This window comes from Poecilia reticulata, chromosome 17 (assembly GCF_904066995.2).
Source record: "Poecilia reticulata chromosome 17, P_reticulata-male-v2, whole genome shotgun sequence".
In the NCBI taxonomy this organism is placed as follows: domain Eukaryota; kingdom Metazoa; phylum Chordata; class Actinopteri; order Cyprinodontiformes; family Poeciliidae; genus Poecilia; species Poecilia reticulata.
Window position 1 is genome coordinate 14,697,834 of NC_088846.1, and position 15,861 is coordinate 14,713,694.

At 38.3% G+C, this 15,861-nt stretch overlaps 3 protein-coding genes across 5 annotated transcripts in view; 1 reads left to right on the plus strand and 2 right to left on the minus strand.

Moving 5' to 3' along the window:
• Nucleotides 1-515, minus strand: part of fgf12a (fibroblast growth factor 12a) — a 43,236-nt gene extending 42,721 nt beyond the window's left edge. Inside the window, exon 1 of the mRNA XM_081598106.1 lies at nt 371-515. Within this exon, the coding sequence (XP_081454232.1) occupies nt 371-389 (19 nt within the window). The 5' untranslated portion in view covers nt 390-515. The remainder of the gene's footprint in view (nt 1-370) is intronic.
• A 6,449-nt stretch (nt 516-6,964) lies between these two features.
• Nucleotides 6,965-12,287, plus strand: parla (presenilin associated, rhomboid-like a). 2 transcript variants are annotated; one of them, XM_008433808.3, is made up of 10 exons: nt 6,965-7,100; nt 8,183-8,369; nt 8,599-8,703; nt 8,819-8,951; nt 9,052-9,147; nt 9,261-9,410; nt 10,449-10,519; nt 10,597-10,698; nt 10,956-11,053; nt 11,200-12,287. In XM_008433808.3, the coding sequence occupies exons 1-10, from the start codon at nt 7,021-7,023 to the stop codon at nt 11,345-11,347; spliced, it is 1,170 nt and encodes a 389-aa protein (XP_008432030.1). In that variant the 5' UTR covers nt 6,965-7,020; the 3' UTR covers nt 11,348-12,287. The 2 variants fall into 2 exon arrangements, with proteins under 2 accessions (XP_008432030.1, XP_008432031.1); XM_008433809.3 differs by lacking the exon at nt 11,200-12,287 and adding an exon at nt 10,816-10,873.
• Nucleotides 12,288-12,587: 300 nt separating this feature from the next.
• On the minus strand, nt 12,588-15,824 carry extl2 (exostosin-like glycosyltransferase 2). 2 transcript variants are annotated; one of them, XM_081598104.1, is made up of 6 exons: nt 15,690-15,824; nt 14,414-14,859; nt 13,800-13,870; nt 13,554-13,669; nt 13,387-13,462; nt 12,588-13,295 (listed from the first exon to the last, which is right to left on the minus strand). In XM_081598104.1, the coding sequence occupies exons 1-6, from the start codon at nt 15,692-15,694 to the stop codon at nt 13,164-13,166; spliced, it is 846 nt and encodes a 281-aa protein (XP_081454230.1). In that variant the 5' UTR covers nt 15,695-15,824; the 3' UTR covers nt 12,588-13,163. The 2 variants fall into 2 exon arrangements, with proteins under 2 accessions (XP_081454230.1, XP_008432032.2); XM_008433810.3 differs by having other exon boundaries at nt 12,588-13,462; nt 15,690-15,823.
• Between the last annotated feature and the right edge of the window lie 37 nt (nt 15,825-15,861).

A 15,861-nucleotide genomic window follows, 5' to 3' on the forward strand; every position in this document is an offset into this window, starting at 1 on the left:
CGCACTAAATGGTCATTTAAAAGCGGGAATGACTTCTGGCGTGCCGCGTACAACACGGGCGTTAATATGACACGGACCCGGGTAAAGTGCTTTGGAAGTGGACAAAGCAGTGAGCAGCAGACACCCAGCAGCAGCAGCAGCAGCAGCACCGCGCTGCAGCATTCTGCGCTAACTGCCTTTGACCTGCTCGTATACAGGTATTTTGTAAAATATGAATTACTGTTTAATGAATGCACCTTGTATTTTGCTGCGTGCCACTACATTACAAAAGTGCAACGCGAGTCCGGATTTAGAGAGCCAGCTGCTCCTGCAACCAAGACATCCAAACCAAATTTACTTTAATCATAAAGAAACGCTCTTTCATTCTTACCGGCGTTTTTATCACTCATGTTCCCGCGCTTTGCAGAAGTTAAAACACCGCTGGCTCTCGTCTTGCTCTTCAGTCAGGGCCGCCGATGCAGGTTGGCTTGTTTCATGCGATGTTCGGCCGAACTGGACTCCTCCGGGTTCCCTCTGCTTGTTTCGCTGGAGTGTCACTTGATGCAGAGCGGCTCTGAGTGAACTGCCGCCTCCTTCACTGCTGCTGTTTCAGAGAGTTTCAGAGTGAGGTGGACTGAGGGCTCAGGTAAAAATGATGTAGAGGGGAGGGACTGCGCGCGCGTGTGTGTGCGTGAGTGTGTGATTCGTAGGGTGGCAGCGCATGCATCGTGTGCATGTTGTTACACAACAAATGGAGAGTGAAAAATAAGAATGTATGCTATTATATATGCATAATGATAACGAATACTGAATTTGTTAACTTTTCCTGAACTTTTTTTTTTTTTTTTTTTTTTTTTTTTTTAAGCAGGGCCGCCTCTAGAAAGCTTTCAAACGGGTGGCCAGCAGGGGCCTTTCAGGGCTGACGAGTTAAAAGCCTCCACACATTTTTTTTGGAACGGCAACAACTATAAATAAATCTGATTGCTTTCGTCAAAATCGCAAAAACAACAAATATTCAGATTGATTCATTTGTACAGTTGTGTTAATATACACTGTAAAACATCTAAATGTGCTTTAATATGAAATGAAAGTTCACTTGAACTAAAGTTAAGAAATTTGTCTTTGTTTAAATTCAGACGTTACATAAATTAATAAAACTTCCTACTGTAAAATTATCTTTCACACACTAACACATTTAGGTTCAAAATATAAAAAATGCCATTTCATGTAGAGTTTAAGAGCAGAAGTTAGTACACGTAACTCAGTGATTCTTGAGAATAGGGACAAAACGGGTCCTATGGATAAAGCACAAAATTTGAATAAAATATACACAAAATATATATTTTTTCAAATATCTGAATAAACTAACCTGGGTCATGTGAGCACAACAATGTATATTTTCCTGGTGTTTGCTGAATGTTTTTTTATTTTAAACATTGTATTTGGTGGCTGGTGCCTGTAAAATCCCTTGTCCTGGAGCAGATCTCAATACATTATAATAGTTTAAAATAATTAAAGAAATTCTAAAATTATATATTATGACAATTAAGTATAAGTAGTCATGTAAATAATTATAAAAATATCAATAAATTCAATTAAAAATCATTTTTATATATTTTCCAACTCCATTGAAATTTGTCCCTAGTTTTTGTCAACACCGTCAGAAATGAAAAGAATGGAAAAAAAAATCAGGCATTATTGGGGGGCACCAGAACTTTTGAGGACCCCATGACCACTTCCTTTCTCTTCCTTTGCTAAGAGGGCTAGTTAGCTCTGGTCAGCTTATGTTATTCTTTAGTTTTTTTCTTCTTTTTATTCCTAAATTGTTTGTCACAACCATGATGTGTCAACACCATAACTGACAATTTACACAACTTTGATAAAATTTTGTGAAATAAAAGCTTAATTTTGGTATATTATAAATATTTCATGGACCTGATGAGCTACAATATGGCCTCCTCCAGAATAACATCATATAAATTGAGGTAGTTTGGTATTTTGTCAACTCCGTCAGATGTCAACTCCATCAGTTTTGTGACTCTTTCAGTGAAATTGTTGACAAATCTCACTTAAATGTGCAGTTAATTCATTTTAATATATTTTACATAAATTGCATTACTTCACATGTATCAAGTTTTTCATTTTACTCACTAGTTTGTCACCACCTTCAGTTCTGTGTGAACTCTGTCATGCACTGTCAACTCCGTTAGATGGACTTTTTGTTGTTTTTTGTTTTAAATAATATTTTTTTTGTTTCTTGAGAAGCATTTGTCTGTAAAATGAGTAAAAATATCACTAATAGGGTCATTAAAAATGATTTTCTATTTATTTTTGTAAAATGGTGATGACAAAGTTCTGGGTCAGGTTGATTAAAAATATAATTTTTTAAAAAATGTTGCAACTGGGAGCCTGCACCTTAGTATCTTTACATTTCCAAAACATTATTTGTCATATTTGCATACATACGGTTGAGAAATATAAAAATAAATAAATAAATTGAGGAAAATTAAAACCCATTTGGTCCCTATTCTCAAGAATCACTGAACTGAATGTCTGTAATTTTTTACAGAGTAATATAATAATAATTAATACCGTTATCAATAACATTTATTAACAATTATATATATATATATATATATATATATATATATATACACACACATACATTGATACAAAGCCTTAATCAAAACATCACACGTCACACAGTGAGTGTACATATTTTTATATATAAAAAATATGACAGTAAGGGTGATGGAGAGCCACTTCTTTGTTTTGCATGCCATTTGTGTGTGTTTTTGTTTTGTTTTTTGTGACTAATTGCATTTCTAAATAGGAAAATTTAGTGATTGTAGCCAGTCAGAAATCTGACCAGCAGTATGCAGCAACGGGTGTAGGATGGGGCAGCTCTGCATTATATCTAATTTACACTCACTATTGCTGGGGTGCAAAACAAAGGCGTAGACTCTACCTAGCAACTGCATGTTACCACATTTTGGCTAGCAAATCCACATTTTTGAAACCTTTTCTGCATAGCTCGAATGGCACTCACCAAGTAGACAGAGCAGCACAGTTTAGTCTGAAAACGTTCATTTTGACTGCCACAGCCATTGGGTGCACATCTCTCCTGCCACCTGTAAAACATGTATTTTTTTTCTCCATCTCTAAAAATTTATTAAAAAGAATAACAGGAAAAAGAGGGGCAAGAAATTATTGATGCGTTTAAAAAAAACTCAAGAATTGTCTTCTTGACTTCAGGAACAGTCTAAACTGAGCTAAAACCATGTGAAAAGCTTGCTTCACGACTTTACCTTTCAGTATTTAGGCTACCAAAATGACAATGATGCAGCAGATACCCCAGTGAATTTTTTTTTTTACCTAAGACATATAATATTTTGCTGAGGGCCATCAATATTTAATATGTGGATCAGATCAATGGTGTGTTCTGGGCATTTGATGCTGTATTGTTCCTGTTATTTGATTATGCTGCAGTGGAACTCAGATACATATTGTGCACTATACACACAGTGAGGTGAGTGTACATTGAAAATAATTGTTCGGCACCTGTGTAATCGGTTTGTTCAAAAAGCTCTTGGGACTTGCTTGTCTTGCATAATCAAATTGTGTCAGCACAGGCATACGGGGTCTTTATGAGTGTGCTTTTTTCACATTAATTTCAAGTGCTCCTTTTGTTACACAATTGCTCTTTTTTTTTTCTCATTCGAAATTAAAAATGATGAAATTATTGTAAAGCTGCAGATCTGTCAGAAAAGCGTTGGATTTTTTTCACCTCGTGTTTATGTTTATAGCAAACATCAAGATTAAAATCTCCCTCTGACGTCTGTCCAAAGAAAATCACAATCATGCACTGATCCACAAGATGTATGCAGGGTAAAACAGGAAGCAAGCGTGGTATTATCTCACAGGCCCATTGATCACTGTCTTGGAAACCGCCCCGTCAGCACACTTATGGGACGCTATGACAACAGCTAGAGTTTCCTCTGAAGGTATAAAAAGAGCGGTGCTGCTGGTATAAGATGTTTCTAGACTTTGCGCTGAAATAAAAGCCTCAAGGCCAAACGGCATTTAGCCTCACGAGTCTGTGGATCTGAGTCTTAGAACAAATGCAAGAAGAGAATTGCTTGAGCCGGCTTCTTTTTTTTTTTTTTTTTTTTTTTCTTTAATATGCATGGGTACGATTGCATTAGGGTGAACAGATGTCTAACACAACTGACAAGTTGTTCTTATTGCAGGCATTGCGCTTCCTGTCACATGGGCAATGACGTGCCTCCCCCACACCCCTTTTCTTGTTCTGAACACAGGCGGCTGGCGTCAGTTCGCCAGTGAATCGATGACAGGACCTGAAAGAAGACACCTCTGCGGGGGTAAAATGTGAACTGCATTGATTGAAAAACAAACAAAAAAAATAAATAAATAAAAAATGAAAAGGATGCTTAAAGGTCCTCCAGAATCTGACAGAGATTAGTCAGTGTGTTCTTTTCGGTTACGACATCTCTTTGATATGCATCCTTGCTTATCTGTTCCTGTGGCCTTCCCACCTCAACCTCTCCCATGTTTGCTGTTCTCACTCCTGCTGCTCTGCTCATCCATCCAGCCTTTCCTCTCCCCACATATCTGTGTCCTCCCCTTGCCCCAGACCTGCACCCACAGGGTATCATCTGACTTCGCAGCATGTCCTTGGTCTATACAGTGGCAAAGGCATATTGCTCTCCTTTCTTTGTACTCTGGATCTTTGCCCTGAAACTGTAACCCCTTACCCCCTCCTCCCACCACCACCATCACCTTTTTTTTTCTTTTTTTTTTTGTGGGTTTGACTGTATAATGCTCTGCTTAGCTTTGGAAATTAGATTGTATTCAAATTTGTGAGCGGGATGTGCTGTCTAATTGTGTTAAGATGAATTGCTCCTATACTGGTACATTCTTCCCCCTCCTCTGTCACTGCAGTTCTCTAAACAATTCTGTGTGGAGCGATACAGCTATGCAGATTTTTGCATTGGAGTTGAGCCCTGCTCTGCAGACACTGCAGTGCAGCTTACTCACTGCAAATTCCACCTTTTCCCTTACCCATTTTCTGGAGTCAGTGGGCAAGTAAGCAAGAAGTCTGTGGAAGTTGTCCAAATGCCATTAGGAGCTCCCAGTGCCATCAATACAGCCCACCTACTGGCCAAGACTGCTACCATTCTGAAAGGTGTCAGAACAAACCTGCATAAGAAAAGAGGATAAGGTACTATTAGCTGCTATTATACACAAGCTAGTGTTTTTCCCCCTAAGTTTTGCATCCATTATATTTTTTGAATGTGACAGTAGGCTACATATGGATGAAAGAAAAAAAAAACCCTTGTGGGTTTGACCCGCCTCATTAAACTGCATTCATTGATTAGTGTTTTATTTACCAAAACGTTTGTCTGAAGAATAAATTCTCCTTATCAGTTATCTGACCATACCACATATTTCAAACGAGGAACGTGTAACTGAACATGTAACTGAATTACATGTGATCAAAGATTATAGATAATCATCGTAAGATCTATTATTTAGTGGTTTATTAGATAAAGAATTCCGCAACCAAAAAACTCTAAATATTAACCGATACAAACATAAAAGCATAACAAGACCAATGTAGTCAGCTCTTAGTTGCATTCACAGTTGGTCAATTTATAAATAAATACAACTAAATTCTACCGTTTCTGAAACTTTGAAACAAGGGGACCAACGTAACAAACCATAAACAAGGTTACATGCAAACTAAAGTTCTTAGAAAAGCTTTTGACAGGCTTGAACATTAAAAATATTCTCTAAGCCAGTTAAAGCTTAGAAAGCTTCAGGTTCTCTTCAGAACCCTGCACAATGAAAGAATGAGTGCCTTGGTGGTCTGAATCTAGCTATTGCTTTATTCACAGAACCTCGTTTGGACAGCCACCAATTTTCACATCCCATTTCTAAACTCGGCTAATGACAAATAAATCTTTGCATGATCACAACAAGTCTGCGTGACTTTCAGCTGTTTTGGTTGCTGCTCACTTGGATGGGAACCTTTATTGATGCCTTACATAGTTTTTCACTCATAACAAGGCAACAAGCCCTAATATGTTGACGGTTTAGGACATTGTCTTTGTGAAAAAAGGCTAATTTGACTAGAAATCAAGTCGTGATGAAGGCATTTTAAAATGGACATGTTATGTTGATCATGTAATAAGTTAGCAAGGTGCGTCCTGGAAGCCCTGCTATCAAAACGATGGGGAATGGATTCTTTTGAAGCCACAGTATCACAATTACAGCAACTATTTAAATGAATTAATAAATAAAATAGATAACATGATCTAAATGTTTTAAATAAAACAAAAACAATGATTTGTAATGTTGGTAAAATAATTTGATGTATTACTGAAGTTGTAAATGTAAATCTATACCTTATTGCTATTATAATGTAGATAACCCCAAAGACTATTTTTTAAAATACTGCTGACTTGCATGTCTACGTAGGCGAAACGTCACTGAGCATCACAACGTAGGTTTTCAAAATAAAAGTACCCCTAGACTCATCTTAAGAGTTTAGGAGACTATATAAAACTGCACAGCTCAGGATCAAGAGACGCACTGCACTGAAAACCTCACGATCATTCTACCAAATATTGATCTCTGAACTCTTCCTGAGTCAAAACATTAGTATTGTTGCTTCTAAATGAATTAAAACTTGTTTTCTTTGCATTATTTGAGGTCTCAAAGCACTACATGTTTTTTCTTTTGTCATTTTGACCATTTCTCATTTTCTGCCAATAAATACTGCATTTTTGCTTGGAATTTCGGAGACATGTTGTCAGTAGATCATAGAATAAAATAACAATGTTTATTTTACTCAAGCATATAACTATAAAAACGAAAAATCGGAGAAACTGATCAATTTAAGTGATCTCTTAATTTTTTCAGAGCTGTATGGACACTTTTTTTTACAAGCGTCCGTGAAGGCAGCATCAGCTCGAGTCTGACAGGGGGAGGGGCTTCTAGCAGGAGGTCACAACAATCATGGCGTGCAGAGGATTTATCATAAAATGGGGAAAAACAGAGTTCTATAGATCGCCAAATACCTTTTCCAGATGCTCAAGGTGAGCAGTAAAAGCGGCGTTCAGTTTCTGTTTGTCTGAAGATGAATCCTGGCAGGAGACGTGTGTGTCTAGGTTTTCCCCTCGTCTAGTAATATTTAGTTACCTAACCGTTCTGCTATTGTAAATGCAGCTAACTTTGTTTTTGGGGTAGGAAACCGGGGCTGTCAGTGTCATCGATATATATTACTATGTTAGTATTACTAATTTCTGATGATGGCCAGTGTTTTTTCATTGCGTTTGCTTGTTCAAGGCTGTGCTAAATGGACTGAGGTACACACACGCTGCATATTATGCAACCCACATCAAATTAGCTAACTTCATGTGGTTGTAACCAAAGGGGATTTAAAATGTTGTCATTTAGTTGTTAGCTTTTGTTACTGTACGTAAACATTAAGGATGGAGTACGGGGTCCGCTCTTAGAGGTTGGACACAAAACTTGCCGTTTCAACGAGTGCTAAGGGACTGTCAACAAATAGCAACACCTGACTATTAACTAGACATACAACTGGCTGTTTTGTTCCCAAAATGAACATTTTCAGTCCCACCAGGACACGATGGTTTTGCTGTTTTGTTTTGTTTTTTTCTTGTTTCTTTGGTTGTGTTTTTGTGTGCGGTTGAGTGAAATTAGATAATTCATTTTAAGAGTAATAAAAACGTAACACACTTGGCTGGTTTATTAGTTGGCCATTTTTCTTAGGTAGTCATCTACATAAATGGCACAAGTTGTTCAAATATTAGTTTAAGAATAGTATTACCTCATAGAGTAATGCGTGAGGTTTCTTTAGTTTCCACACCATGACTCTCCATTGTTTTCATGACTGGAAATATTTCCAAAAAGCCAAATTTCTCATGTTGAAAGCATGGCAAGTGTAAGTAAGTAGAATGTAGTACCCTTGTTTCAGCCTGCCGACTGCGACTTTTAACCAGCGCTTTCTCTTGCACCTTATCTTTCAAACTACAGGAATGTTATTAGGGAATAATCTCTAGCCTATTAAACACTTCACTTTTTAAATCTTCAGTACGACTTCATACCAGCCCATGCCGCAGGTAAAAGGTTTTGCTTGTTTGTTGTTTTTGTACAGGCTCAACCCATACCAGCAACAGAGGAGTGGGTTCCGCCGGGAAGCTAAAAGGACAGATGCCAAAAAGGGAAATGTCAACCAGCAACAAACCAAAACGCCACCCCCCGAGGCTGGCACACCAGGACCCCCACCTCCTCCCAAAGTCCGATGGCCAAAGCTCTTTAGACCATTGATGTTCACAGTAGGGGTATGCTGACGTCCGAATTATAACTAAGTCTGAATATGAAGTATAGTAAGAAAAGAGGATCCATTTCTTCTAACAGCACAGGGCAAGGGGTCATCCTCTAAACGTGCCAGGGGGAATTTGATGTATGAAATCAGAAGATTGTTAATTTTGATTTCATGCCAACATGTGTAAATTGTTGCTAAAATAATATTTAGGACCGAAGATGGTTGGTTGTTTGACTCCATGCCAGTTTGCAGGTTGTTCCTTTGGTGGGGCGGCCATTTTGCAGTACGAGACTCTGAAAGCAAGAGTTCAAACTGCAAAAGATGGAGAAGAGCTGGAAAAACTCGTAATGGTAAGGATTTTACTAAACCGTTTTACTCTTGTCTACCACCACTTTTAACTTTTGCCAACAGTTCAGTTAACAATCAGCTCAATTTGAGTCAGTTCCCTGTCCTTTTGTTAACAAGGGCTCCCAGGACATGGCGTACTGGCACGACTGGTGGAACCAACTGTCCAGCTTCCAGCGGCAGCTCCTCCTCCTGGTGTCCATGATAGATGACTTCTGGAGAAGCCTTACAGAGGGACAGAGGACTGCTACTGGTAGTTTCAACAGCAGATATGTTTTGGATCTCATCGATTGTGGACGTCAGCGTGTCTGCAAAGGTTTAAAAGTCGTGCAATTTATTTTAACGTCTTCCAGGAATTATAGCCATAAACGCTGCAGTCCTGTGTTGCTGGAGGATTCCGGCGATGCAAAGAACTATGATTAAGTACTTCACATCCAACCCAGCCTCCAGTGAGTATGGCTGATGGTTGTGGAAAGTTAAAAGAAGTAACTCAAACACAACTGTAATGAGTTAATTTGTTTTCTATGCTCTGCTGTTTGTCTTTTTTTTTTCTCCTACCCAGAAACACAGTGCCTTCCCATGATTCTGTCTTCCTTCAGCCACTACTCCATTATCCACATGGTGGCCAATATGTATGTCCTATGGACGTTTTCCTCTGGTATCGTCTCCCTCCTAGGCAAAGAACAGTTTCTTGCAGTCTACCTCTCAGCTGGTAAGTGGAGCAAAAGACAGAATCAATGCTGGTCAAACATTAAAACAATAGAGCAGTTTTAGTTTGACGTAAGAAAAGATCTTAAGTCAAAATCGGATTTAGTTACTTCTTATAATGTATTAAACGGCATTTAACTGAATTCCTAAAAGGGGTGTGGGTTAATGTTTTTATCTTTTTTTTTCAAAATCTCTTTCTCTGACTGACAATGTCACATGCTGTTTTTTAATTATGTAAAGCACTTTGAAATACCTTGCTGCTGAAATTGTTATACAAATAAAATTTGATTTGTATTTTTTTGTAGTTGTACAAAATCCTAATATTATTGAGAAAATATTCACCAATTATCTAAAGGTAAATCTGGTAAAAAAATAAATAAAAAAATTTCATTTTATGTTCTGACAGTGTTGTGATTGAACCCAAATCAAGGGTTTTCGTATGTATTGTCGATTTAGATTAGGCCGCATAGCTCATTCAAGATCCAATACTTTACGAACCAAACAGCAGCCTGGAGTTGGTCTTTCGCGTTTTTCATATGAGAAAGACATATGTAGCTGGAACATATGTGTGATGTTCCAGCTACATCACACAGTAGCTGGACATTGTACTGTTCCAGCTACTGTATGGCGTATTCAGACAGCAGCAATCTGCAGTCGAGCCACTAGATGCCACAAAAGTATAACTATTGCCCTTTAAAATCCATTGTTTAAAATGTGACAATGTCCACGGACAAAAATTGTACATTGAACAAATCCATACATGGTGTTTTCCATTAAATTGGTTTTCATTTATTATACATTGTTTTTTGGGGGTTTTTTATGACTGAAAGTGTACATATGCTGCTTAGCTGTTCTACCATGAGAAACAAGAAGAGTTCAAATGCATCATTTAAGTCGAAAAGCTAAATGATGTTCTTGTTGTCCTCTGACAGGAACTGTATCTCTGGTCCATTCTGAAGAAAACGTTAGATTCTATTCCATTTTCGCATCTTTTTAAGACATCGCAAAAATATGTTTTATTTTATTTTTTTTGTAATTTCAGGCGTGATATCCACTATGGTCAGTTATGTTTGTAAAACCGCCAGCGGGCGATTCTACCCATCACTTGGGGCGGTAAGAATGTTTTTTAACCAAATATGTTATTATGAACGGTGAAAAGATCATGATCTACGACTTTGTTTTATTCGCAGTCAGGTGCTGTAATGGCTGTACTCGCTGCAGTCTGTACGAAGGTACCAGAGGCCAAGCTCGGCATAATCTTCCTTCCTATGGTCACTTTCACTGCCGGAAATGTACGTTTCACAGTTTTTACCGTATATCCCGTCCTCTGTGTGTCAGAGGTCTCCGGATGTTTGCTTCGTCTTGCGTTAAATGTGTAACGTCATTCCTACATTGTGTTTTTGCTGCAGGATAAGGATTTAAATCTGTGCATGAACAAAGCAAACGCGTGTATGAATGTGTGAATGTGTAAGTACGCATGACTGAATGCACGGCATTCAGCGGTGCGTTGTTTAGAATTTTAAATATCTGGTTTTTTGTTTGTTTTTAGGCCCTCAAAGCACTTGTGGCTATAGATACAGCAGGGCTGATCTTGGGATGGCGGCTGTTTGATCACGCTGCTCACCTTGGCGGAGCTCTCTTTGGAGTGTGAGTCCCTGATCCTTAACCCTCTTTTCAGCTTTCTTTTCATTTGCATCAATCAAATGTAGCTTTTTGATTGATGCAAATGTCACTGAGAAGGGAAATCTACTCCTTCCGTCTCGTTTTAACAATCCCCTGTTTTTGTCTTGCAGCTGGTATGTGGCGTACGGTCACAAACTAATTTGGAGGAGGAGGGAGCCTCTCGTGAAGAAGTGGCATGAGCTTCGCTCTAAGGGCGGCAAGGGATCGAGACCCGGCGGTGGGCCCGAGGTCAGAGGTGGCGGTGGAGGACAGCAGTAAACCCTGGAGTTCTTTACGGACAGGAATTCTTTGGTCACGGAAAAGATCTGGATGTTTTCAATTTTGTTGAAGTGTATTATTTTTCATGAATAAATATAAAAATATGCAAACATCTACTCTGTTCAGTTTCAACAGGGAGTTAGTTTGTTTTAATGGGGCCATATTGGCATTTTAGGTGCTTCCCTCCTTCAGCATGGTACCACTTGTTTTATTCTAAAGCTTTGATATCAGTTTTAAAAAGGTCCTTGCTGAGTTTAAAAAAATCATATAAGAATATCATCTCTGATGAATAGGACTTTTTTTTTCTTGTTTTGGATCTACCAACCATAGTCCTGCTCAGTCCTGTGAAACAAATGTGATTTATATTTGTTTGCACAGATTAGTGTTTTGGATCCGTTTATTATTAGAGGCCATATTCGTTTTGTGTTGTTCTAATTATGCTACCAACAACCATCTTGTGGGCAGAGAACAAAAATAACTTTTGATTTTGGGTAAACTACCATTGTACTGCAAGATTTAACTTGACGTTTTGCTATATTGTGCATACTGTCTTAGTGTCATTTGTCAGAGGCTTTAAGACCAGAACATATGTTGCAATGTTTTGACAAGTGAAATCTTAGAATTTGAAAAAAGATGGACTTTTCTTTTTACCATCACTGAATGCAGACATTTTCTTTGACATAAAATGACATCTAAGTTATAACAACCAACCAAATTGTCCACTTCTGTAAATCTGATTTATTTTTACATTTTGCTATCTCTATTGCTACGACACAATATCTTCGTAATGTTGTGTGTGACTTGCCCCAACTAAGGATGAGCAGCAACTTCACACCTCTGGAGTAATTAAGATGAAAGATGACTTTAATCATTTTTAATGCAACACTGCTATTTGCTATATGCAAATAAAGCAAATGGCTACTGCCTAAAATTCTTCACACTTTTGGTCATCGTTTTTCTTTACTGGTTATAGTGTTTGCAAGTAGAATGATTAGGATGATGGAAAGTAGGCCCACCAACTTCAAAGACTTGGAGCTCATCACCAAAGATAAATCATGAAAACAGCAAATGAAACTTCAAAAAAAGTTGTTCAATAATTATAAGGACTTCCTGATTGCTGTAACGCCAATCAAGATTTGTCCATTGATTACTGAGACGGGGAATAAATCTGTGACGCTAACTCTTTAAGAGTGAATAAAGTATTCTTTTACTGTTTCACAAATAGGAGTGAGTCCTTCAATTGGTACTTTAATTTTTATTTTATTTCATTTTTTAAATTAAAAGCAAACCAAACAATTCACATTCTTTGAATTCTGAAGATGTGTGTTTCTTAGGATCTTAGCACTTCTTTTCTCTATCGAGAATTTAGAAATCAGTAAAAAAAAAAAAGCCATATGAATCATTTTCTTGGCCTGTATTAAATTTAATTTCTTTTAAAAAAAAAACTAAATACCTGTGTATGAAAAACTCTTAGGCTTTTAAACCTACTATTCTCTTTGAATAATTGCAGTTCAGCAAGTGATTCTAGCAAGAATAAATTTTTACATCCAACTAGTCTGTCCTCATCACCATCCTGCGATGAGTACTACCGTCTGCTCACACGGGACTAAAAGCATCAGCTGATTGTCATGAGGAGCGTTAACCAATCAAACAAGTCTACCAAACTTCTCGGCAGTCTCATCTCTTACTTTAGCCCAAATCATCAAACTTCTTCATCCCCTACCCTTGTGATTGGCATAGCTTGGGAAACCAAACTGGGAAACCATGAGGTTGGAGTAGCAGAGCGGCATGAAGCCATAGATCTGCGCCAGCCGGTTCAAACAGTACGATCTCTGGAGAAGGTGCTCAGGACGATGCCACAATCCCCGATATCCACTGCCAGCATCTTTCTCAAGGTTGCGCAGGTCAACAGGCTTGACAAAGATCCCTGAAGGTCTGTAGACTGCGCCTGAATTTGAGTGTTTTCTTAAATACAGAGCAACAGCAAAGTTCACAGCTATATCGTCACAGTTCTGGGTTTCGTCAACTAAAGCGTGTACTTCTTTAGGCTGATCCTGGAACAGTTGCAGGTAGCGCCAATGGAAGAAGGCAGCACCGATCAGAACCATGGAGTACCTGCAGGGAGAACTGGACTGAGTAAGAGCAAACACAACACGAGGACCTCAAAAAACAGGAAAAGCATAAGACAAATGCAAGGGCATCTTACATGTCTCCTCCAGCCGCTTCTGGATTCTGCAGCTCAAAGCTGCCATAACTGTAAACTCCTCCAGCCGTTGAGACGTGTTTCCGAGGGACAAATCCAACTATTTGGTCTGGAAATTGCTTCAAGATATAGAAACGTAGTGCTCAATTATAACATAGTGAGTTCAGGTGTTTTACAATGCCTCAGTCGTAAGAGGCATTGTATAAGTTCAAAAGGCTGTTTGAACTTATAGACAATTAATATTATTACCTTCCACACAGAAAAAGCAAAAGTGATGTCAGGGACACTGACAAGGGTGTCATCATCCAGCATTAGCACAGCTAAATGGTTGAGAGAGAAAGAATCAGAAGGGATTGAAAGAGAAAAACTCAATACTAGGAAAAATTAACAAAAAATAAATAAAAAGTAGAGATGCACCAATCACTCTCTTGTCAGATACCCATCTCCATTTTTCTTTGAGGTCTCCAATTGATCAATTCCACTTTTTTTTTAAATAAAGAGCTATAAAATAAAAGAAAATAATGTGTAGCAGGTGCTTTGATAGTAGCCTACTATCCAACCAAAATTTACAAAAATACAAGATCATCATTATGCACGTTTCTAACCTTCACGTCATGAAAAAAGTGCATCAAAGTTGATTGAGTTCAAAGTTTCATTGTATAATAAATACAGGAAAAACTCTGGATTTTTGGCGTTTGTCTTGCCAATAACTTAATAGTTGATCAAGCAAAAAAGATCTAATTCCAGTCTCTGGTCTGTTGAATGGCACGTCTCTGGTTAAAAAATTAAATAACAATAATAAAACAAAAAATCTATGAATATTTTACACAATGCAAAGTAATGCAAGCTAAAAATGCGCTGACCATTGGTGGCAATCTCAGAGAACGGCTGTAGCCTGTTGCGCATTTGGTTGCTCGCCTGCTCTTTAAAGACAACCCGGACTGGATGAGGACCCAGGGATTCCCACAGCTTGGCCGGAGTCTGCGCCCCGATGTTGTTCCACACTACGATGATCATCTGAAGATGAGGCACTGCCTGGTAATGGTTCAGGAGTTTAAGTAAAATGTCTGTGCGGTTGTAGGTTTGGATGATGATGGTAAACTTCTCTTCTGGGGCATCTGCAGGTTGACCCTGAGCAGGGTTTCCCTTTTGCGGCGCTGCTCTGCGCAGTACTCCCAGGACCCCGGCAACACCTCCATGCTCCTCGGCGGGGGGCAACAGAGCTGTCAAGGCTGCTCCGACCAAGAGGATCAGCAGGAGTGGAAAAATGATACGCTTTCGCCGTATTCCAAAGCAGCAACACTGAAGCCTGCAAAGAAGAGGAGACATAAACTGAGTTGTTGTTTTTTTTTAGAAAAAACGTAATGCAGTAACTGAATGCTAAGTTTAATTGAATTGGTAATCATGTGCGGCACACAGCTTCACACATTATTTCCTGACCCTTTTTCATCTCGCATAAGGAATTGAAACTTGGCAAAATACAAGTTTTGCCCAGAGGCAACTACGTATCATTATGGGGAAAAAATGTGTCTTTAGACAAAGAAAATTCTGATGTAGATAGAGGTAGATATTATACTCTGCAGTCTACACGGTCTACTGTTACACTGCATTTTACTCGTCTTATTTGGTGATAAAATGGACACATTTAGTTTTCCAGAAGACAGAGAAGACGAACAACACAGAAAAGCATTGATTCAAGAGCACCTTCTATGCTAAAGACAAAGCAGGGTTATATGCATTTCTCTCTTTTTACGTTGCAAGTGACAGTGCAGGCAACAAACCCAAAGAACGTTTAAAAATATACTTGGAATACGTTTATTTGTAGCATTTTTAAAAATAAACATACTTGTTAATCCTAATCCTAATGAGCTATTTTACAGAATATGGATAAAATAGTTTTCCTTTGTTGTTCTGGCATTCGGAACAACAAAGGATGGGTCAAATTAATACTAAAATATCAAGAGTCTCATGTACTGATTTGAAAAAAATATTTCGCGCTATTTGTTTTCGTGACTGCTCATGTTTCTCTGCTGATGCTGTGAACTTTGTCCGGTGTGTTGCGAATGTTTCTCTCTGTTGAGTTTAGTTTTTTCACATCTCACTAGAGAAGGTTTTTCTACTCTTTTATTTATAACTCACCTCATTTTGTTTGCGTTGCAATCATCTCGTTCGGGTTACTGTGTCGCCATTTTGGTTGCGTAGCAATGACGTAACTAGCTGACATGAAAAAGAAGAAGAAATCTCTGCTTTTAGAGCCAGACATGGAAAAGTGGGTTGAGCCACGCTTCCATACGTAAATACGTAAAAGGTG

Coding starts and splice junctions, on each gene's coding strand:
- parla (XM_008433808.3), top strand. CDS start 7,021: ATGGCGTGCAGAGGATTTATCATAAAATGGGGAAAAACAGAGTTCTAT. Junction 8,370..8,598: donor CATTGATGTTCACAGTAGGG/GTATGCTGACGT, acceptor ACTCCATGCCAG/TTTGCAGGTTGTTCCTTTGG. Junction 11,054..11,199: donor GGCGGAGCTCTCTTTGGAGT/GTGAGTCCCTGA, acceptor TTTGTCTTGCAG/CTGGTATGTGGCGTACGGTC.
- extl2 (XM_008433810.3), bottom strand. Junction 13,871..14,413: donor CTCTGAGATTGCCACCAATG/GTCAGCGCATTT, acceptor TCAACCATTTAG/CTGTGCTAATGCTGGATGAT. Junction 13,670..13,799: donor TTGCTTTTTCTGTGTGGAAG/GTAATAATATTA, acceptor TATATCTTGAAG/CAATTTCCAGACCAAATAGT.